The sequence below is a fragment of the Triturus cristatus genome, chromosome 7, assembly GCF_964204655.1.
Source record: "Triturus cristatus chromosome 7, aTriCri1.1, whole genome shotgun sequence".
NCBI classification, from domain to species: Eukaryota; Metazoa; Chordata; class Amphibia; order Caudata; family Salamandridae; genus Triturus; species Triturus cristatus.
In genome coordinates, this window is record NC_140590.1 from 1731729090 (window position 1) to 1731751233 (window position 22144).

Sequence of the window (22144 nt, forward strand, 5' to 3'; positions counted from 1 at the left end):
TATGTGAAAGGAGGAAATGCTTTCTCCCAAGTATATATATTTTTTAAAATAACCCACTTTCCTCTTCTAAAATGTTGGCATGTATTTGTATGATTTAATTACTATTCTCGGTGTCACATCAGCTGCTCATGCCATGTGCCATGGCTGCCAGCAAGCCACATAGGAAACTGTGGCATCCTGGTTTGAATTTAATCACAACCTCAACACATTTACGGCCAGTGTGTAGCAGACAAAATGACTTTCTGAAGTGTTCTCGCTTAACTCCAAGCCTGGTCATGTTTTCCCATACTATTGTGCGAACCTCTCTGTGCAATCAACAATGGACTGCTTTCACAGTGAATGAGCTATGTTTAATTAAACTGAGCAAATGGAATTATCTTGAACCCACAATACATAAAATTGCCATATCCATGCATATGATTTGCTAGTGTCCTCTGTCTTTTCCTTGAAAGCAGTGCTCATACAGTGTTAAAATCTTCTTACAGGTGCTGCTTAATCTCTCAACGTCAAAGCATATGTAGTCTGGAAACATCTGACGAGGGCAGCCTGTAGTAGGTAAAGTAGTGAAGGTCTAAATATGTGCTTTTCCAAATAGCTTTGCTAGAAAATTATTCCACATAACCGAATGTGATTCAATATATGCTGGTCAGCTGTGGGTATCCGAAAAAACATAACGACGATGGATCGCTGGCTTAACCTTAAGCGAAAATCCACTGAAGACATCAATGATGGGCCATCATGCTCAAAACAAAGGGAGTTAAGTGAAAAGAAAAGGAAGTTTCGCAAGTACGATGGTGAATATTTATCATTGGGTTTCACATGTTCAGGTTCAGAATATGAACAGCAACCACAATGCATGCTATGCTATGAAACTTTGTCAAATGAGGCCCTGAAACCTTCAAAATTACAAAGACACTTGGAAACCAAGCATAAAGAGCATGCGACTAAATCCATAGAATTCTTCAAGAATAAAGAGCAAGAGCTCCTAAAAAGTAGAAAAATAATTAAGAAAACTGCAACGGGCTCCGTTAATGAAAATGCTCTGAAAGCTTCATATGAAGTGTCCATGCTCATAGCAAAAGCTGGAAAACCGCATACAATTGCTGAAGAACTAATAGTACCTGCTGCTAAAGCCATGGTGACAGCAATGATTGGAGAAAAAGCAGCAAAAGATTTACATTTGGTGCCATTATCTAACAACAGTGTAAAAATGCGAATTGACAACATTTCAGACAACATGAAGGAACAGTTGATCGAAAGAATTTGTAAAAGTCTGCATTATAGCCTACAAGTAGATGAAAGTACGGACATAGCCAATAAATCTCATCTCCTGTGTTACGTTAGATACGATTTTGAGGGGAACATTTGTGAGGATTTACTGTTCTGTCGTTATTTGATACATACCACTGCTGAAGAGGTCTTCAGCAGTTTAAATGACTTTCTGACATCAAATGGAATTCAGTGGTCCAAATGCATAGGAATCAGCACAGATGGGGCACGTGCCATGTCTGGGAGACTAACTGGACTTGTAGCACGAATAAGGGAAATTAACCCTTCAGTTGTATGGCATCATTGTTGCATTCATCGAGAAGCATTAGCCACTAAGAAGATACCAGAGGAATTAAAAAAGGTCTTGAATGAGTCCGTCAAAATTGTAAATTTTATCAAAGCTAGGTCACTAAATTCACGGCTTTTTGAACAGCTTTGTCAGTCCATGGATAGTGATCATCATCAGCTTTTGCTGCATACAGAAGTCCGATGGCTGTCTCGTGGTAGAGTTTTGTCTCGCCTTTTTGAATTAAGAGATGAAATCAGAGTTTTTGTCACTGAACTGGAATCTCCATTTCCACTTGGTGAGCGCTTACATGACCATTGGTTAGCTATGCTGGCATATATGGCAGACATCTTCACACATTTAAATGCACTCAATTTGAGGATGCAAGGAGTAGGTATCACAATTTTTAATGTTGAAGACAAGATTGAGGCAATGATAAAAAAGTTAGACTTATGGGCTCGTCGCTTAACACAAAGACATTTTGATTCTTTTCAGAACCTGAAGACATTCTTGGAATCTGCTGATGATGAATTATCGAACAAAGTCTTAGAAATTTTTAACCAGCATCTCCAAGATATGCGGTGTAGTTTCCGTCAGTACTTTCCACTTCCGGATGAAAGCAAAAACTGGATTAAAGATCCTTTTAATGTAGATATTGACAATTTAATGGGGCTGACAGCATCTGAAGAAAACGGTTTGATTGAAATCTCTACAGATAGTGCACTTAAACTTCAATTCAAGGAAAAGTCTCTGAGTCTGACAAACTTTTGGCTGCAAGTACGAACTGATTATCCTGAATTATCAAACAAGGCACTTAAGGTTTTACTTCCTTTCCCCACCACATATTTATGTGAGAAGACTTTCTCAAATCTTATGTACCTTAAAAATAAGAACAGAAATCGCTTGCAAAATGTAGAATCTGACCTAAGGATTCAACTTTCCGAAATAAAACCAAACATTGAAAAGTTAGTCGCCGAGATGCAGCACCATCCTTCCCATTAAAATGTTTTAATTTTTGCATATTTTTCAAGATAAAATAATAAAAGCTCTAGTAATGCAAGTATTTGTTTGGTGTGTACTTGTTTGTGTATTTTTTGCGAATTATTGTTTTAATTTTTTGAAATTTAAATTGTAAAAATTGCTTGGGGGTCCCCGGACTCCAGTAGTGATTCAGTGGGGGTCCTCAGGAGTCAAGGGTTTGGGAACCACTGGCCTAAGCTATAAAGACAGGAAATTGAAATCCCCAGCACATGTTACTCTATTTCCTAAACAAATGACAGCAGTAGCATACGTAAGTCCACTTACTCACAAAGCAAACAGTGATGAGGTTCTTTGTTTCTTTTATTCTTTTCCTCTTTTTTCTTTTATTCGTACAAGTCCTTAGCCAGCCAACACGTGTTTCATCGCCACAGGGGAATATTAACCTGTGACTTTTTCAAGGCTCTAATGTCACTTGTCCTCTTCTATTTAAAATGTGGTGATAATTCCAACCCAGAACGTATATTAGCGAAGATATTCATATATTGCTCTAATAGCTTTCAATAGTCGTCCACTGACAGAACCAAAATCTCGGTCTGTCGTCGTGTGTATAGTTGCAAAATTCAGTCTCGTTCAGGTATCGTGCCTTAAGTGGTCTAATTAGTATCTATTAAAACAGGTGCCCAGTTAACCTCCCACTATCTATATATTGAATAGAATTTAAATACATCCTTAAAATGTCTTCTGAAGACTACTTTTGCCAAATTTGAGCGTTTCAAATTTGGCCTGGTTTTTGGGCTGGAACTGATCTGCGTTGGGCTGGATTGGGCTTATATTGAGCAGCTTTGGGCTTGGGGTGGGTCTCAAAATCTGGCAACACTGCATCCGGGGTGGAGAGAAACGCCGGAGTAGACACAGGAAGAGAGAACTCTGTCGCGTCCCGAGCAGAGACCCGTGTAGCAGAAGCCAATTCCCCGAGAGTCGAGAAAGAGATGGAGCCGGACCCCATCCGGCACCACGGATTGACCCGTCTTGCTCCAGGAGGAGCGTGGCTATCAGAGGTCTGTGCCCATTTCCAGGCTATCTTCCAGAGGGGTTCCGGAGAGACTCCGGTGTAGCAGGGAGGAGGTTAGAGTTTCTCTAAAGCAAGGAGGAAAGGCCAAATATTGCAGCAGACATAGTATTTGGCACCTTCAGAGCAGCTACACTGGGGGTGGCAATTGGTGACCCGAACACATCCCTTCACTCCTTTTCCCTACACTAAAAGAGCAGGGGGCAAAATCCTCATACATTCCTATTTTCTTTTCCCGAGGGACGACTTGAGACCAGAAAAAGAGGACCAAGTCAAACGTTTCCGCCTGTGACGACCACCGAGAAAAGATAATACTACCGCTGTATAAAACAAAATAATAATAAAAACTGTGTAAAATCGTGCCAAAAGTATATTGTTCTTTCTCCAAGTGCCACAGTTACATATTCCCTTTCAAGTACTTTCTTGAGGATTTTTCCTAGCTCCATTGTGGTCCCCTAAATTTATTTGACTAATATTGTTTTTATCATTTGATCATTTATTTCAGATTTTGTTTATTACCAAGGCTTATTTCTGGCTAATAATTTTCCCCAGCGGTTAGTTCACAGTCACCCAGTCAGGAAATAACCCCGCTGTACCAAGTGCACCTATCCCTCATCAGGCCGTGGCATTTATAACAAACCTGACGCACTCAAAGACAGTAGTGACGATGGCTGAGCGCTGCGCTTGACAAGTTAGTTCACTTTGTCTCCACTTAATGGCAGTCTGTCATCATTGTTGATTTCTTGAGAACAATCCCTTAATTTCCTTTGTGACAATCATTTCACAGCAAGATTATGATTGATCATTTCTAATTGGTGAGTTCTATTTTTAAGTAAGTATGAGTGTGAGAAGTTGGCCTGGCATATGCTGTTCCTAGTTATAGGGACACCTTGCACCAGTCCAATTCGACTCTTATTGATGATAGGTTTAAGACAACCTTTAAAGAAAGCTATCCTAGTGGTAGCTGTGGAGAGCAGCCTTCAGGCTAAGTCTTGAAGGAGTGTTAAGCTTATTGTTTTACCATAATAACCTCTTGAATATCCAAATGAAAGAGTAGCCCACACAGGTATATATATAAAATATATGTATTTATTCTAGACAGAATCCCACAGTCACTTTATGTGGCTAGTGGCAAAGTTACACTTCAAACAAGCATTTATAAACACAATAAATAGCACAGAAATCAATGGGCCCCAGGGGGGGACCAAACCATATACTAAAATAGTGGTATAAGAACCACGACAATTCTACAGGCAATGCCTAGGGCATTCAGGATCGCTTGCCCCTTCAGAATCCACCCACAGTTAAGAGGAAGGGGACCCACGGGAGGCGTGTGCAGTGCGAGAAGCTGCTACCGGGATCGCAATGTTAGCCTATGGAGAATGTCGCGGTTGAATAATTAAGGTTTAAGGACACTTCTAACAACAGTACAAAGTTAAGGCTTGAGACTTAAGGCTTTGGAGAGCCCACCACCACGGGAGTACCGAAGTACCACTGTTACCTGCCCCAGGGAAGCCGGGTGCATAGGTCGATTCTGGTGTCGGGTCGCGGGCTGATTTTCTATGGAAAAGTAGTCCAAACTGCTGCTAGCTGAAAGCGTCGTTGAAGTCGTGAAGATTAAAGTTGAAGAGAAGATAAAGGTGAACCTGAAAGCAGAGGGGACAGAGTCTGGGTCACAGCACAGTGACCAGGGAGCTCACAGGAAGGAGCTCGTGGATGTCGGGTGCTTCAGGTGTGGAAGGTACAGCTGGGCTCTGCAGTCACGGGCTCCGGGAGGCTTCAAGGAAGGCCAGCTTCTGGAGGGCGACTGTCCCACGTCGGCTGAGGGTCGCTGCGGTGTTAGTGTCCCGATTGGATCCACTAAGCATTGGCAACCGCAACCCACGCAAGATGAACAAAGCAGCTGCTGGTGCAGACCCACGAGGTCTGAGGGTGCTCACCTTTGCAGGGAGCGTAGAGCAGGCCTGGAGCAACCAGGGGAACTCTTGGAAAGGTAGGTTTTCCTCCGTCAGGGCCCACAAGTCGAGAGACAAGGGACCGCGGAGGGCAGCAAAATGGAGTGCGTAAAAGGGCTCCCACGGGCCACCGGAGCTGAGTTTTGGCACGGATGCTGCTTGAAGGTTGGTTCGGAAATGGGCCAAAGCACAACTTCCCCACTGGTCGGGGTCGTGAGCTATGCAAGAGGTGGCCGGGGTCTCGGGGTATGCAGGGATCTCGGCACCCACGTGGTCCACGGTGCTCAGACTTGCTGGGCACGCTCACAGGACTCTGGGATGCACTGGAGACCCACCTCAAGGTTGATGGAAGGCGTCGAAGTTCGTGAGAGCAGCGAAGTTCCAACCGGGTATCTTGCAGTCTTTTAGGTGCCTGCCAAGCAGGGGGATAACTCCTTTATCCCAAGGGAGATTTCTTCAGTCAGCTGGGCAGCAGCTCGTCGAAGGTCAGTTCTGTGAAGTCCTGTACGAATCTAAGGCTCTAGGGCAAAGTTATTCCCATATATCCCCAAGATTAGGGGATGGTCCAAAATAGAGCCTACCAATCAGAGTAGAGGCGGGAAAGGGTGGCTACACCCACTCCCCTTTGTGTGTTTCCCGCCTGGGCGAGGGGCAGGATGCCCCTGAACCGGTTCCAGGCGGTGTATGCAGAATTGGGGCTCTGCAGCTGCCTACGTGCAACTCTGAATGGACATTTGGTGCACCCACCCTGTTCCAATCCACATATCCTGTCTGGGGAGGTGCTGGCACCTCCCTGCCACAGGAGCCCTATTGTCCAGATGGCGAGGCTGGGGTTTTCCCCAGCAACAGCCAGCCAGAGTCGTGTAGGTGGCGGACAGTAGCCATTTTGTGGTACATGTGCACTTTTAAATTGGTGTCTAAATTCTACCGCTTGTCCCATATCACCCTCCTAGCAAGGGGGAATCGTGCCCCCATGCCCATGGCTGGACTGGGGGTATGATTCCTTCATGTTTGACACCAAACACGATATGGTTCTGTGTAGCCATTCCCAAGTTACAGCGATGACGCAATAACTTATAATGCGGTTAAGAGTATATGGTATGGCTACACTACAAACAACCCAGTAACGATTTTACGAAGGTTGCAGAGAGGTCCTACTCACGTAGGGGTCCCCCCTCACACATACCTCAGCACCCAGCCCTGTAGGATTACCAGGGCCTGCCATAGGGGTGACCTATGAGAGTATATGTGTTGTAATGGTATGGGATATAGGGTACCTACATCCCTGTAAGGGGTGCTAGCACCACCTTACCCAGACTACAGTAGTGGTCTGGTGGTGTCAGTTTGGGTGGCTGTCCCAGGGTGGCACAATAAGTGCTGCAGCCCTGGTAGGCCTACTGGGGGACCCATGCCCTGGGTACCTAGGGTACCATCTACAAGGGACTGGTAGGGCATGCCCAGCATCCAATTATGTTTGTACCTAGAGTACTCACAACAGTTTTAGGGAGAAAGCAGATAGGCTGGGGTCCTGGATAGCAGGATCCCAGCCAGACTAGTCAAAAACCACTTAAATACCAGGCAAAAAGTTGGGGGCAACCATTAGTCAGATTCCACTCTCCTACAATGAGGGAGAGAGAAGCAGAGATTCATTCAGCTTCCAAAATGAATAGACTTACAATCCTAGTGGAATTAATCACTAGTGTCAACAATCCAGAGTCCCAAGCATATTGTATTGAAGCCCCTCAACCACACTTTCACAGTGCACGGTATATGTTTTTTCTCTGCTCATGTGGTAAACTGGATAGTGTCATCGGGTTGTAATCACTTGAGGGTTCGGGTGTCCAAGTGATTAACCAAGATATGAGGAAACAGTGGCTCGTTCCAATCTTGAAAGTTATGGGTCTACGTAGGTGTCGCCCAGCATTTCTCGCCCTTCTGTGTTTAGATGCTGAACCTTATGCTAAATCGATAGCAGTTTTCCTGAAATTGGTTGTTAAGCATAGGCAGAACCTGGAGTAAGCATGGGATCTATCTTTTTCGAGATGAACAATGGCCTTTCGACTGTTGAGGTTTTAGAATCTGCTGCCCCTGTAATAGGCCTTGGATATTCCTTGTTTTTAAAAGTATACTATCCTCCTACTGTCGTAGCTTGCAAAATTTTGAGTTTAGATTACTTCCTTATTTGGAGATTCGGTTTGAGGAAAAATTTTAATCAGCTGCTTATGTTTATAATTGTATTATACTGTGCTTTTATGGATGTTTTCTCAACAACCGAATAAAGTTTGATTTGATTTGATTTGATTAACCAACCTCCACCAGGAGGGAGACTGTCTGTGTGGATTGCAGTCATGAAAAGTCACTAGTGATTAAAAATATCTCCTAATCCCTTTTAGAGAAGTTTTATTACTCAGGAAAGGGATATGATTAAAAGAAATTGTGGCGCTTGAGTGGATTAGTAACTGGTCCACAGCACCTAGTGTGGGATCGACATGTTTCCTCCTAAGAGTTGCTCTTGCAGGTCAGGTGGCCTTCTTCAGGACTCTGGTGTGAAAGGTGGTCTTTTTTCAGAATACCTCTGCAATGAAGAGGGCGAGTACATTCACTTACCCTTCTTTGTCAGTGAGCGTGGTAGCTCATCACTGACGCGGTCATAGGTGCAACATTTGCCTATGACTAACAAAGAAAAACGAAAAACATAATAATGTACATAACACGATCATTTATGCAGTGTTTGGCTTCTTCTAAAAAATCCCAGATAATGACACACACATTAGTTCTGTGTAAATTTGAAAGCATGTTCAGCTTTCAGGAAAGAAGGAGAAGGAACGAGAACAGAAAAGTCTGAGGTGAGTTTTTTCATAGGGTAAGTCTTGTATTCCCATAAGTACACACCTCATCCTCAACAGAAGGTGTGTTGGTTATATTATGTATATGAATGTCGATGTCATCAGTATGGATCGTTGTTCAGTGGTTATAGTGGTACTTTTTAACCAATGCCCGCACTGCGGAGACAAAGGGAATGGTGTGTTCCAAGTTGTTAATCGTCACCACACGGTTCAGGAACATTTTTGTTAGCCGAGTGTGATCAGTCTACATGAGACTAAGTACGTTATTTTTCGCACACACGTGAGTGTTACATTTTGCATAAAGTCCTTCAGTGATTCTAAGGTGAGTGTTATTTTTTGTGCCTTTGCTCTAGTGAGTTTTTAAAGTGGCAACAAGTATAGTTTCTTGCATAGTATTCATAGATAACTTCTCCATCAGATCCCTGTGTCTTCGGATAGTAGAGAATGTTTATATGGTGTCATTATTAGGAAAATACTGCCCTCCCGTGGTGACAGAGAAAACATACAATAATCCCCATAATTACGGTGAGGTACGTGTTGATTGTTACGAGCGTAAATTTTCACAACCATCCTGTATTTAGAAATTCTATCTTTAGTCGGAGGCTGAAGTCCTCCTTGGTACACCAGAAAAATTGACAGTCCTGCGAGTAATATTTTGACAAGTATATTAAGTGAACGTTAAAGAAGGACTTTGATGGCTGGTATTTTCTTAAAAACCAATGGATGTTGAGAGGGTTGTAGCATTAAAGGCAGAGTGGCCTGAGGTCTTACCTCATTTGCGGGCGTTGCTGCAGTTCTTCCGATCCTGAATGGTAAACGGGAGGGATGTGAGATGTAGTTAAATACCGCTGTGGTGACCATAATTGGAAGGAATTAGGTCACAGGAGTCAGGCCCCAGGTTGTTAGTACGGTGATACTTTCTATCCGTGTTGGTGCTGGTCTTGTGTGTACAAGGAGGTCCTGTATATTCTTGCTTCTTTTGTTGGCAAACCTAGGTTTTAGCTAGTCTAATGTTCCGGACGTTAAGATGCGCCAGTGTTTGTTTATGGTCTTCTTGATGGTATTGGAGGCTGCACTGTTGTAACACATGTGGCAAAAAAACACATTTTCCCCACATTTCTGTGATGGAAAGTTCCGGAATCTGAGTGGGTCCACAAACTTCCACCCAACCCACATTTCCCAAATTCTTCTGATAAAAATGGGACCTCACTTGTGTGGGTATGCCTAGTGCCCGTGGCAGGAAACGTGCCAAAAGGCAACATGGACACACCACATTTTACAGTGAAAACGGACACATATTTTGCAAAGTGCCTAGTTGTTGATTTTGAACCCTAGTTCTGCTGGCACCTAGGGAAACCTAGCAAACCTCTACATTTTTTAAAACTAGATACCCAGGGGAATCCAGTATGGGGTGACTTGTGTAGCTCTCACCAGGTTCTGTTACCCAGAGCCCCTTGAAAACCACAAACTTTGTAAAAATTAAAAAATTTAAATTTCCCCACATTTCTGTGATGGAAAGTTCTGGAATCTGCGTCGGTCGACAAACTTTCACCCACCTCGCATTCTCCAAAGTCTTGCAATAGAAATGGTACCTCACTCGTGTGGGTGGGCCAAATGCCTGCGACAGGGAAGAGCCCAAAATGTATTGTGGAGACATCAAAATTACCCATCACAAAACAACCTGGTTTTGCACAGGGGCTCACCGGTCGCGGGTACTTGGACCATCCTCACAAGTGAGGTACCATTTTTATCGGGAGACCTGGGGGAATACTGAGTGGTGAGAAATTTGTGGCGGCCCAGTGATCCCACAACTTTCTCACACAGAAAAGTGTTTAAAATGGGATTTTTTTTAAAAAACTTAATTTGAGGTTTGCAGGGGATTCTGGGTAGGAAAATGTTGGGAGATCCATGCAAGCCACACCTCCCTGGACTCCCCTAGGTTTCTAGTTTTCAGAAATGTGTGGGTTTGGTAGGTTACACTGGATGGCCTCTGAGCCTGGGACCAAAAACGCAGGTTGCCCCCTTGCAAAACCAGGTCGGTTTGTAATTGGTCATTTTGATGTCTCCACAATACATTGTGGGCCCCTGCCTGTCGTGGGTACTTGGCACATCCACACAAGTGAGGTACCATTTTTATCAGGAGACCTGGGGGAATGCTGGGTGGTGGGAAATTTGTGTCGACCAGGTGATCCCACAACTTTCCCACACAGAAACATGATTTTTTATTTATTTTTTCAGCTAAATTTGAGGTTTGCAGGGGATTCTGGGCAGGAAAAGTTTGGGGGATCCACGTAAGCTATACCCTCCTGGACCTCCCCCGGGTGTCTAGTTGAAATGTGTGGATTTGGTAGGTTTCACTAGATGGCCACCGACCTTGGGGCTAAAAATTCAGATGCCAACCCTTGCAAAACCAGGTCGGTTTGTAATTGGTAATTTTGATGTCTCCACCATAAGTTGTGCAGAGTTTCTAAGTATATTCTGCCCTCACTCGGGGCAAGTTAGGGGCTATTGCCCCCATGTGCCTGAGGGGGGACAAAGACTGTGGAACTGTGGGGGGGGGGGAGAATTGGCATGCCCATTTTGGGCAGTCTCTCACCCCTATATACATTGAAAAATAAAAAACAATCCCTGGTGCCTAGTGTGCTGTCTGCCCCCGGATGGGCAATAAGGGGCTAATGCCCCCATCTGCCTCCTGGGGAAGGTAGATAGACTGTGGCATTTTTTTTTGGAGGGGGGGTGGGGGCATTGGCATGCCCATTTTGGGCAGCCCCCAACCCTATATACATTTTTTTAAAACAATCCCTGGTGCCTAGTGTGCTTTCTGCCCCCGGGATCAGGGGTTAATGCCCCTTCTGCCTCCCGGGAGTGGCATAAAGACTGACTATTTTTTGGGGGGTTGGGAGCATTGCCATGCCCATTTTAGACAGCCCTCACCCATAAACAAAACAATCCTTGGTGCCTCGTGAGCTTTCTGCCCCCCAAAATGCAGATTAGGGGCTATTGCCCCCATCTTCCTTCTGGAGGCAGAAAGACTGGAATTTGTTTTGGGGGGTGGGGGCATTGGCAAGCCCATTTTGGGCAGCCCCACCCCTGTATACATACAAAAAATCCCTGGTGCCTAGTGTGCTTTCTGCCCCTGAGGGGCTATTGCCCCCACCTGCCTCTCAGGGGAGGGAAAATGACTGTTGAATTAGGCAGAGGAGTGGGGGCATTGGCATGTCCATCTCGGGCAGCCCCCAACCCAAATTTGCTAAAAAAGCAAATCACATCTTCAAGTAAAATGTGCTAAAGACTCAACAAAATCCAAAAAGTATCTTCCTTTAATGTGAAAGCGTTTAACTTCAGCACGCTAGAGGGCACACTTATCACCCCCATACCCCAGAAACACAAGTGATTGGCTGCATTGAGTGGCAATTATCAGAAGTCACAGTTTCTAAACTTTATAGCATTCATTCCCCTGATGACGACGTAGTGAACCAAGAGGCCAGTCAGTTGTCACGTTTGCCCTGCTCAGGGTTTTAAAACACATAGACCTACATTGAAGTTTGTGAAAACGTATACAAATGAGGTTTTTCAAGAGTGTACATCTTAAACTGAGTTTATTTTTTAAAGGCATTATCACATGTGACAATAAAGGTGAAGGAGACACAGGGAAATATGGTAATTGCCTAAGGTCACACAGTTTTGGCAAACCGGTAAACCACATTTCATCCCAGGTTTTGTGCTTTGATGTCACACAATTTAGTCACCAGGTGAAGTTGGAGGGGCTTATAGACTGATATATGGTGGAGGGTGGAAGCCTCATGGATATTTGACTTAAGGTGCCAAGAAGCTCTTCCTGAGCCGCAGCTCAGAATCAGTCTCTGGCCTTCAGCGGCTCGCCACCTCTAGAAAAGTAACTTTACACATGTCTAAAAGGTTCACATTTTGTTATAGGATCACCTGATTATTTATTCTCCTTTAAATCCCCGATTGACACCTCAAAAAGTTTAGCTACACCTGAAACTCTACATCCCAACCATCAATGGCATGGTCAGTTACTTAGAGTGACTGCTCACCCTACACTTACATTGGGCTCACAATTCACTCTGCACTAACATGGGTGCTCTGCTCACCCAATACTCACACAGCTTACACTTCACTTTCACCCTCCACTTACACAAGCAGACTGATCACCCACTTCACGCACAGGCACACTACTCACCCTGCACTTACACACACACACACACACACACACCTTTCACCCTACACTCACAAATCTCACCCACACTTACAGCACACACCTTTCTTATGCACTCACACTGTTCTTCCTCCACCCACACCACTCACCGTCATCCAGCACTTAGACGCGCCTCTCGCACAGCCGGCATAAAATTACCCAACGCTTATGAACATGCACATATATCTACAAATGAACCCACCGAAAATCTGCTCTTCCCGCAGTACTCTAAATACCTATCCATGTCCATCCACAACTACAGGGCCGGGGTTAGTCCAAAAGTGGAAATCTACTGAGATGTGGAATGGTACGGGAAGGAGTATTGGGCAGAAGCTAGTGTGGGATCAGACTTAGGCTGTGGGTCCGAAACGGGAGGGAAAGTTGATGTGGTACAGGAGGGCAAAGGCTACAGTAGGGGGAGAAGGCACAATAAGCTTTGAGGTCAAATACTGCAACTGAGGATTTGAGGTGGTGTGGGAATAAAGTGGGGACCGCAGGCCGACGGTGCGGTGCAGGTGTGGGAATTGATCACAGGCTCCAGCAGTACTTAAAAACCCTGCACCTGAGCCCTGCTGGCCTTCATAACAGCTGTTGTGGAGCGAGGATGGGAGGGAATACCTGTGGCCAGACCTGCTGCTTCTGAAGAAATTATATAAAGGGGCTGGTACCAGGGTGGAGAGTGGGCTGAGGCTGCTGTGGGAGACAGGAATTGAAGGTGGGCAAACCGGGGCAGTTGAGGAGAGTGAACTGAAGCTGTGAGTTGGTGTGGAAGGGGGACCGGAATGACAATTCAGGAGTACAGCTCCTTCTTTCATGTCAGGCTCTAGTGATGCCCCCTTACTGCTGGGAAGCTAGCTGTCAGGCAGAAACTAGCTTTGGTTGCACAGCAGTCATCTGAATCCTCTGCAGAGCACTCCTTTCCTTGGTCAAAGAGAACTTGAAACTGGACAGTGCTTAATTTGAGCCGGTGGTTTACGGTGCTCAGCACCGACACTTAATCCTCAGCACCAGCACTTTTCATAAGCACGAGTTAAGGGCACATTCATTTACAGGGTGATTAAGTGGTTTGCCTAGTATCGCAGGATTATATGCCAACGCTGAGACTCGAACCTGGTTCCCCAGCTCCAAGTTGGCCGCGCTGGCTATTACGCCGCATCCTCTCCCCACTCTCATGGTTAGTAGTTGGTTCTGTTTACGGCGGTGCTAACAGGAGAAATGGGCTGGTGCAAGCTGCCTCTAGACAAGAGCCCTGGGACTTTCTTTTTTTTAACAAATTAACCATTGGAACTGGAACAATAAGTGGGTCAGCAGATGGGGGGTGTGGATTATCCATCGGCCTCCCAGAAAGGGTTTTGAGCGCTTCTTTCAAGTGTACTCTAGGTTGTTCTTCTGACACAGCCTTTGTGTAGAATGATGCTCCTCACAGCAGGATACTCTCCAGCGTGGAGAACCCACAACAGAGGCAAAAAGAGGTGTGAGCTTTCCGCACCAGGAACAGACCCTGGAGAAGATAAAAAGATGCCTCAACTATAAGATCCCTTGCACCCTCGGCATTGACTGCAGTCCCACCCTTCACCTCCACCATCTGCCAAATAGCTGAACTCAGTGTAATTAATCGGCAGCTTTCCTCAACAAAGGGGCCTCAATACACTTCTAATAGAGCACATGTCCCCACTTCAGTCCCTAGAATTCCTTCTAGCTTCATTAATATCAACATAAATCTCCCTCTGTCTGAGAAAACAACTGCACCTCCATCTTGTGCAGAGGAACAGCATAGAGGCGTCCAGAATGGAACCCGTGACCCCACATTACTCTGGCTCCCTCTTACACACTGTATGCACCAAAAAGACCGCATACATGTACATGCATAACATGCGCTACGGACGTTAGTGCACATATCTCGCACTTTGAAGTGGAACTTTACCCAAGTGGGGCTGGTATGGCTCCATTCCAGTGCCATAGATAACAAGCATTGGTGAAGCCAATAAGCCTATTCTTTCTAATGCAAGTGCCAAGCCATTGGCTTTGCCAATGTTTGTAAAGTATTGTTTAAAAAACATCAAAAGAAAAGAAAAATCCAAATAATGAGGGAACCAATAAACCAGCATTTGTGTAATGCAGCACTGTCACCCCTAGGGGTATCGGGGTGCTGTGGATGTGATTTCCCCGATGAGTCAGGTCAGAAAAGAGCAGAAAGAGATAAAATAAAGGTCAGAAACGAGCAGTAGAAGGGAAAATAAAGGTTAGAAATGAAAAGAAAGAGCAAAAATAACGGGCAGAAATTAGCCTAAAGAGCAAATAATAAAGGGCATAAACGAGCAGAAAGAGGAAAGAGTGAGGCAAAAATAGAGGGCAGAAGTGGGTTAAAAAAACTTGTAGAAAGCAAGCAGAGGAGGCACAAATCTAAGGCAGCAGAGGGTAGTGGATTGCGGGAAAGCTGGACAGGAGAACTGTCGCAGGGGGAGCTGGCACGACGACCTGCAGACGGTTATTGTATTACAAAACTATACATTGAATTCAGTGTTTTCAACTGTTAAATGGTACGAGTTATTTATCAAATTATTTTCCCTCAGGAATCTCTGAACAGAATTTATAAAGAATAAGGAAGTGCCAGAATGTAAAGGGAAATGCTTCCCAGGGCCCAATTTATTTCCCATAAGATTCAGCCATTTCTTACTCTCTAGTAGCCCTGGGAGCCGATGTATGGGCCTCAAGGAGAAGCATCATGCTAAGTACACCTTCTGTCTCACACACCAGCTGAGTAAGTGCAGCAGATGGCTCTTCCCCCAGTGCCAGAAAAGCCTTTGTGTGTCAAAGCTCGTGCTTTCATACAATATTTAGAATGCAGGAGATAAAACGGAAACAACTCTTAAAGTCTGCTTTCTACCATAGCCAGGCAAAAATACCAACTCTGTGATTTTACAGACAGCCTGGGAAGGGTTGGGAGTAACACAGCGCAGGGAGGGGCTTGAGGGAAGGCAAGCACTACATGGGGAGAGAGGTAAAAAACACATGCACTCTCAAAGAGTGCTGAAGGAAAAAGAAAAAAGTACTTACCTGAATGTAAGCAGTGCAAGGATACAAGTCTGCCAATCAAAAGGACCGTAAAGAGGCGTACCAATGGGAGGGACAAACACAAAAATAGGAAGGCAAGCTATCAAATAAGAAATATGCAAATGAGTGACAATAAAGCCAACCAATGGTAAGCAATGATCAGTATGTAAGCACAGTGAAGGTTCACAATAGGTCTTCTGCAACCTAAAGCTTACGCTCTCGTAGGCTCAACTTTAAAAGGTTCGGTCATGACTATGGATTCAAATAACACAGTACGCTGCCATCACTGCTCTACCTCCTAAACCTGTGACAGGGATGGCAGCCCACGGTCAGCAAACGAGGGCATGCGTGTGCACCCTGCAGGCAAAATGTCTTTATTTAGCCATGATTTCTAGGTCTTCGACAGATTAAGGATGTATACCCTTCTCATCTGAACTCTGCAACTCTGCATTGTAAACAAGTTGTAAAATACGCAGAAGGTGTGGATCTCGTCTCCATACGAGTGTGTACTGAAGGGAGGGGGCACTTTTTGCAAACATTGCCAGATATATATTCGCGAGTGGCTCAGGGCATGGAAAGCAGTGCTTGCGTGGGCTGTGCCGCTTGGAGCCACACTGAGTACACACGGCCTTGCCGTGTGTGACTTCATGCCAAGTGAGCTTTGCTGCTGGCGGGGCATCACTGCCAGATGCAGGCACGGAAAAGAGGGGGTGCCAGACCCCAGGGGTATGGGACAAACCACTGCCGACTGCAGGCGTGTCACCAGAGCGCCGCACTGCACGTTAGTGAAGCGCAGCCGGTGACCGCCTGGCAACGGGGCACCCAGGCAATGCCAGAGGGGCCGGTATCCGAACCCTAGCCTTGGGCTGCTTTTTTCTTTTTTTTTTTTTGCAGTGGGGGGGGGGGGGGGGGATTTGGGTGGTTTCTGCGTTGGTTGATGTCGCCAGCGGCCCAGTGAGTGCCTGAGTGGCCTTTCTGGAGGTAGGTAAGCGTCAATTACCTCCCTTTTATGAAGGGGCGGAGGTGTCGCTCTTTCTCTCGCTGAGCCGGCCCATTAATGTATGCATATTAAGCGTGGGCAGGGGGCTTAAGCAGAAATTGCCTCACTTATTTTCAGGTGTGTTTCACCAGAGTAATCGAATCCGTGCATTCCCCCCCACCCCCCCACCCCCCTCCGTATTTATTATTTAAAAAAAAAAATAAAAAAAAAAAAAAATCACCGAAGCAGTTTTCAGCGGAAAAGGAATATGCAAATGTGGCCCACTTTTATTTGCGTACCTGGCCAGTTTTTTTATCCCAATCCAACCCTGACCACACACCAGCACGCGAAGGCACCACTAGAAAAGGCCGGGGGCAAAGAGGCGCCGAGTACCCAGGGTTCTGCAAATGACCAGTAGTATCGTGACATTTTTTTATGCCAAATTTGTCTTTTTTTTAAAACAATAATAACTGTACTAATTGAACACAAGCGGCAGAGGGGACAAATTCAATTTGCATTCCCGCCACACAACATTTTCTGGTATGCATCATTCATCCACAAGATGGGGCCATTGCATCATCATATGCAGGGAGTAGTTTACGTACTAGTCGTGCAGAAGATACATAGAAATAACGTCATTTCTGAGCTGTTGTGCCTTCGTGTTTGGATGCACCATCTCTATAGTGATATCTTTCCCATCCTCTGTGTTTATAAATACGACATTGTGCGTGAAGCCAAAAACCGAGTAACCCGAATTCCTAAACCGCATTTACATACATATAAATACATTGGTCCGTACCTGCACTTCTGTTTTTCCATTTCAAGCACTGGAGAGACTCATCTCTGTGAAGCCAGTTTCGAACTTTCCGGAATTCGTAAAGCACTTCCGGAAGCACCACTGGGAAGCTGCGAGCGTCGAAACGGTCATGTGTGTCAACATGCATGTACTCTTAAATGTGGCACGTTTAGATTTTCGCATGCATAAAAATAAATAGATGCACTGAATACTTTATTACTTTTTCACCCCAGGTAAAATATTTGTCCCCATGAAGAAATAACTTTCCCCCACCAATGTTTAGAAGGTTGAAAGAGTGTGGCAGGGGTGGTTCCTTTTCCCACCCTTAAAACAGGTTTATTTCTGTCCTTGTCAGGAGTAAATTTGCAGCGGTTGTCATGAAGGTTTACTGTTAGCAAACGGTTGATTATAAACAGGCATGTTTGCGCCTGTTGACCACTTTTGCAGGTTACAACAAGAACTACCAGATATCATCACTCTTAAAAATAATGCCAGTAATGGAAGCGAAGCGACAAAGCAGTGATCGGGGCTGGCAGAAATAGATGTCTGAAAATGTGTCATTGTTGGGAAGCGTGCAATGCGCACTGCATCCGACTGTAAAGAACAAGCAGGAAGTGGGATAAGGGAGTGGGTGGCAAATGGTGAGCACTTTTGCGGCCGCTTTGATGTTCTCTGTGGCCGCGCGGCTCACTGAGAACATCAAAGCGACCGCGAAAGTGATCAGGCAGGCTGACAAATGGTGCGCGCGCCCGGCGCACATGCACTGTATTTGGAGGCCTGAAAAGCCACTAATCTGCACTTCCAAATCCCGCTTACTACAACTCTCGCCAGAACAGCGCTAAAGCGCTGGCTCAGGCGAAACCTAAAGCGCTGGCTCAGGCGAAACCTAAAGCGCTGGCTCAGGTGAAACCTAAAAATCATATCTTTAGGCAACACTTCCCCCAGGGAAGCCCCCTAGATGCCAGAGCAACACCTGGTGCCGCTCCACCCACCTAGGGCTCGGACCTTCCTTTTATCGCTCAGACCTCCGTGTGAGCCTCTCCCCAGGACAATCTCTATCTTCACTGCGAACCCCTACTTTAGATGTTCCTTCCAGCGACCCGCCTTAGTCTGAACCACTTGGTATAAAACTACCATCGCGTGCACCGCAGTGTTGCTTTGTAGCAAGGTCCCGGCACTAGCAGGGGCGTAACAAACACCCCCGCAGCACCCGCGGTGCGGGGGGCCCCCACTCTTCAGTAAATGAAGAGAGCTGTGAGAGAGAGGCTTGCTCTAAATCAAGCCTCCTCTCTCTAACAAAGCAGCTTGCACGGAGCTCGAGCTCCTGCGCTGACCCAGGACTGAAGAGAAACAATCTCTTCAGTCAGAGCCACCAGCCAGTCCCGGAACAAGGATGGGGGTGGGGGCCCCAGAGAGAGCAGGAGCATTCCCCACAGGGCACTGCCTCTGAGAAGGGAGAGGACAAGGATGGGGGTGGGGGCCCCAGAGACAGCAGGAGGCAGCACAGAGGAGAGCTGACAGGGGAAAGGATGGGGGTGGGGGCCCCAGAGAGAGCAGGAGGCAGCACAGCATTCCCCACAGGGCACTGCCTCTGCGAAGGGAGAGGACAAGGATGGGGGTGGGGGCCCCAGAGACAGCAGGCAGGAGGCAGCACAGAGGAGAGCTGACAGGGGAAAGGATGGGGGTGGGGGCCCCAGAGAGAGCAGGAGGCAGCACAGCATTCCCCACAGGGCACTGCCTCTGCGAAGGGAGAGGACAAGGATGGGGGTGGGGGCCCCAGAGACAGCAGGCAGCACAGAGGAGAGCTGACAGGGGAAAGGATGGGGGTGGGGCCCCAGAGACAGCATTCTCCACAGGCACTGCTCCTCTGAGGCAGCACAGAGCTGACTTCAGCCAGCAAGTTTGCAGCTCCAGAAACAGGATCTGCTGGGACACATCAGAAGGTGAGAGTTGGAGCTATTGATGTTGTAATGGACAATGTATTTTATCTATGCGTTTTCTGTTTGGAGTGGAGGGAATGTGTGTGGTGTCAATTGGACATATATGGTTTGGATTGGAATTGTTGGTTGTGGAATTGTGTTGCGTGGGTTGGATCTGTGTAGTGAAATAATGTGGCATGGTGTGCAGTGCAATTATGTGGTATTGAGTGGAGTGGGATTGTGTGTCTTGGAGTGGGATTATCTGGAATGGTATTTTGTGTTGTGGAGTGGTATGTAGTGGAGTTTCCTTATGTGGTGTGCTGTTAAAATATTATAGCATGATGTGGAATTTGTAGTGTAGATTGGATGTATGTAGTGCGTTGTGCATTTGTGGTGTCAGTCTGAATTATGTAGTTTGTTGTGAATTATGTGGTGTGGAATGGAAATGTGTAGAGTTGAATTGTGTGACGTGGAAGTTGTGGTGTTGAGTGAAATTATGTTGAGTGGTATTATGAGGCATGGTGTGAAGTGTAGCTATGTGGAGTGTTGCTACGTGGCATAGACTGAATTTATGTGGAGTGTATGTATGCAGTATGGAGTAGAGCATAATTATGTGGAGGTTAATTATGTGGAGCTGAGTGGTATTGTGTGGAGTGTTATTATGCTGTGTGATAAATTGTGTGGGGATGAATTGTGGAATTGTGTGACGTGTGGAATTATGTGGCATGGTGTGGTGTATAATTATGCGCAGTGGAATTATGCAACATGTTGCAGAGTTGTATTTTGTGGAGGGTAATTATGTGTTTTAGAGTGGAGTGTAATTATGTGGTTGGGAGTGGTATTAAGTTTTGTGGAATGTGATTCTGTGATGTGGAATTATGTGGTATGGAGTGAAGTGGAAATATGTGTATTTTTTGGATTGTAATTATGTGGTATGGAATGTTGTAGGGTTAAATTATTTATAGTTGAATTGTGCAGTGTGGATTTATAAGCAGGGGCGTAACACAGGCCCCAGGGGCGTAACACAGGCCCCCACAGCTCCCGTGTTGCGGGGGGGCCCCAGCGCTCCAGAGGCCCCCTCAGCGGTGCCAGCAAGCACCACAAATCCGTGACTGTCTGGGATAGGTAATTAATTAATATAGGTAGGTTATGTAACTTATGCTTGCTCTAGACTTTTCTTTATAAATTAAATGGTAACATTTAAAAAATGGTAATGGTGCACACTGCGCAGCGTGCAGATGTCTCCGTCGCCGCATCTGCGCGGTCTTACTCTTCACCCTTAGGGTGGGGCTGGTGACCAATTGTCATGCGCATTGCTGACTGGTGAAGCGAGGAGGCATCCCAGAGTGGAGACAATTGAGAGGTAACGTGCGGCGGCGACTACCTGCCATAATTTAATTATTTCTCTGGCTAGCCTTGTTTGCCCTATCTTCTGCGGCTGGCGCAGGTGAGTCTGTCTGTTTGCCCAGTCTATGCCACCCCCAGCAGACAAGTGCACCTCACCCAAAATTAATTGCGACCACCACTTGTGTGCGTAAGGTCTCCAGTTTAGTGTGAAGGCATTTAGTAAAAGAAAGGCGCCTTTGGTACATGAAGGTTGTTTGGAAAATATGGGGGGGGGGGTTATGTTACACATTAAAGATTAAAAGTGCGTGTCATCAGTTTCACCTGCGATTTATATTGATTTGCGGATTTTACAGAAAACACAAAAATCGTCATTGAAGTTTGTGGGCGCAAGAAAATATACCCTTCACCTATGAATTTACACCTTAGTCTGTGACTTTGGGAGAAGTTTCCCGGTTTCGCCCGACTTTGTCAAGGCAAAGTGATACCCATTTCCCCCCAAAACTGACCCGATTTCTTGTCGCTGATTTCTAGTTGTCAAGTGATGTCGGTTCTGAAGGGGCAGGTCCAGCTGAACTGGACATCAGGGTGTGAGTGGGGCAGAGAGGGGGAGGATTGGGGCTGTGGTGGCAGTGGTGCTACATAAATTGCAGCTTGCAGATAAAATGGTTTCTAGCTGAAACAGTTAAAAGTTACTAAAATACAGCAACATGCATTGCTGCACAGTCGAATGCCCTTCGCTAAAATTGACAGGCCATCTTTCAGTTACTCCTTGTTGTTTGGTTGTTAAACTGAGACTGAGTTGAAACATTTGCCAGAACAGTCTTAAAAGGTGCAATTTCAAAAAATTAAGTATAAGTATCACAAAATGTGCGGCATTAGACCGCATAATTTGCCTTTTCCTGCTGCATAATTGAGTACCTGCAGCATAATTCTCATGGCACTGCATACCATGTACTTCCCCTCTGTTTACTGCTGTCACAAAGAGCCACCAATCCTACCCCATTGATATGAAAGGAAAAAAATAACATTTACAGCCTTTCTATGTTACGAAGCATGTTCTACCAGAGGTTGCACGTGACTTTCGTGGAAACAGGCACCAGCGTTTGTAACTCTCTTCTCTTTCTGGACTTTTTTTTTAACACCAGCACAACCTACCTCACTTGCGACCTTTGAACTGTGGGGGGCTCCATGCACTTTCCCGCCCTGAAGCCGTCGTACTCCACTCAGTAGCAGTAAAAGGATCAATGTTTCTGGTCCATAAATGGCTCCAAATCCCTGACTCTGTGGGTGTGACAAGATCACCCAGCATCCTGCCCCAAACACCTGCCAGCCCCACAGACCTCTCCAGGCAGAGAAACCTGCCAGCCCCACAGACCTCTCCGGCCACAGAAACCTGCCAGCCCCACAGACCTCTCCGGCCACAG

General features: G+C 45.9%; 1 protein-coding gene across 1 annotated transcript; it reads left to right on the forward strand.

Moving 5' to 3' along the window:
• The first annotated feature begins 679 nt into the window (after positions 1 to 679).
• LOC146812927 (zinc finger BED domain-containing protein 5-like) lies at positions 680 to 17977 on the forward strand. The gene is made up of 3 exons (XM_085615230.1): positions 680 to 2332; positions 8354 to 8406; positions 17902 to 17977. The coding sequence occupies exons 1-3, from the start codon at positions 680 to 682 to the stop codon at positions 17975 to 17977; spliced, it is 1782 nt and encodes a 593-aa protein (XP_085471356.1).
• Positions 17978 to 22144: the final 4167 nt, after the last annotated feature.

What these genes read in the sequence shown, in the direction of transcription:
- LOC146812927 (XM_085615230.1), top strand. Translation starts at nt 680, where the DNA reads ATGGATCGCTGGCTTAACCTTAAGCGAAAATCCACTGAAGACATCAAT. An exon ending in TGACAAACTTTTGGCTGCAA is followed by an intron (nt 2,333 to 8,353) that starts GTACGAACTGAT and finishes TAAATTTGAAAG; the next exon opens with CATGTTCAGCTTTCAGGAAA. An exon ending in CGAGAACAGAAAAGTCTGAG is followed by an intron (nt 8,407 to 17,901) that starts GTGAGTTTTTTC and finishes CCACTTTTGCAG; the next exon opens with GTTACAACAAGAACTACCAG.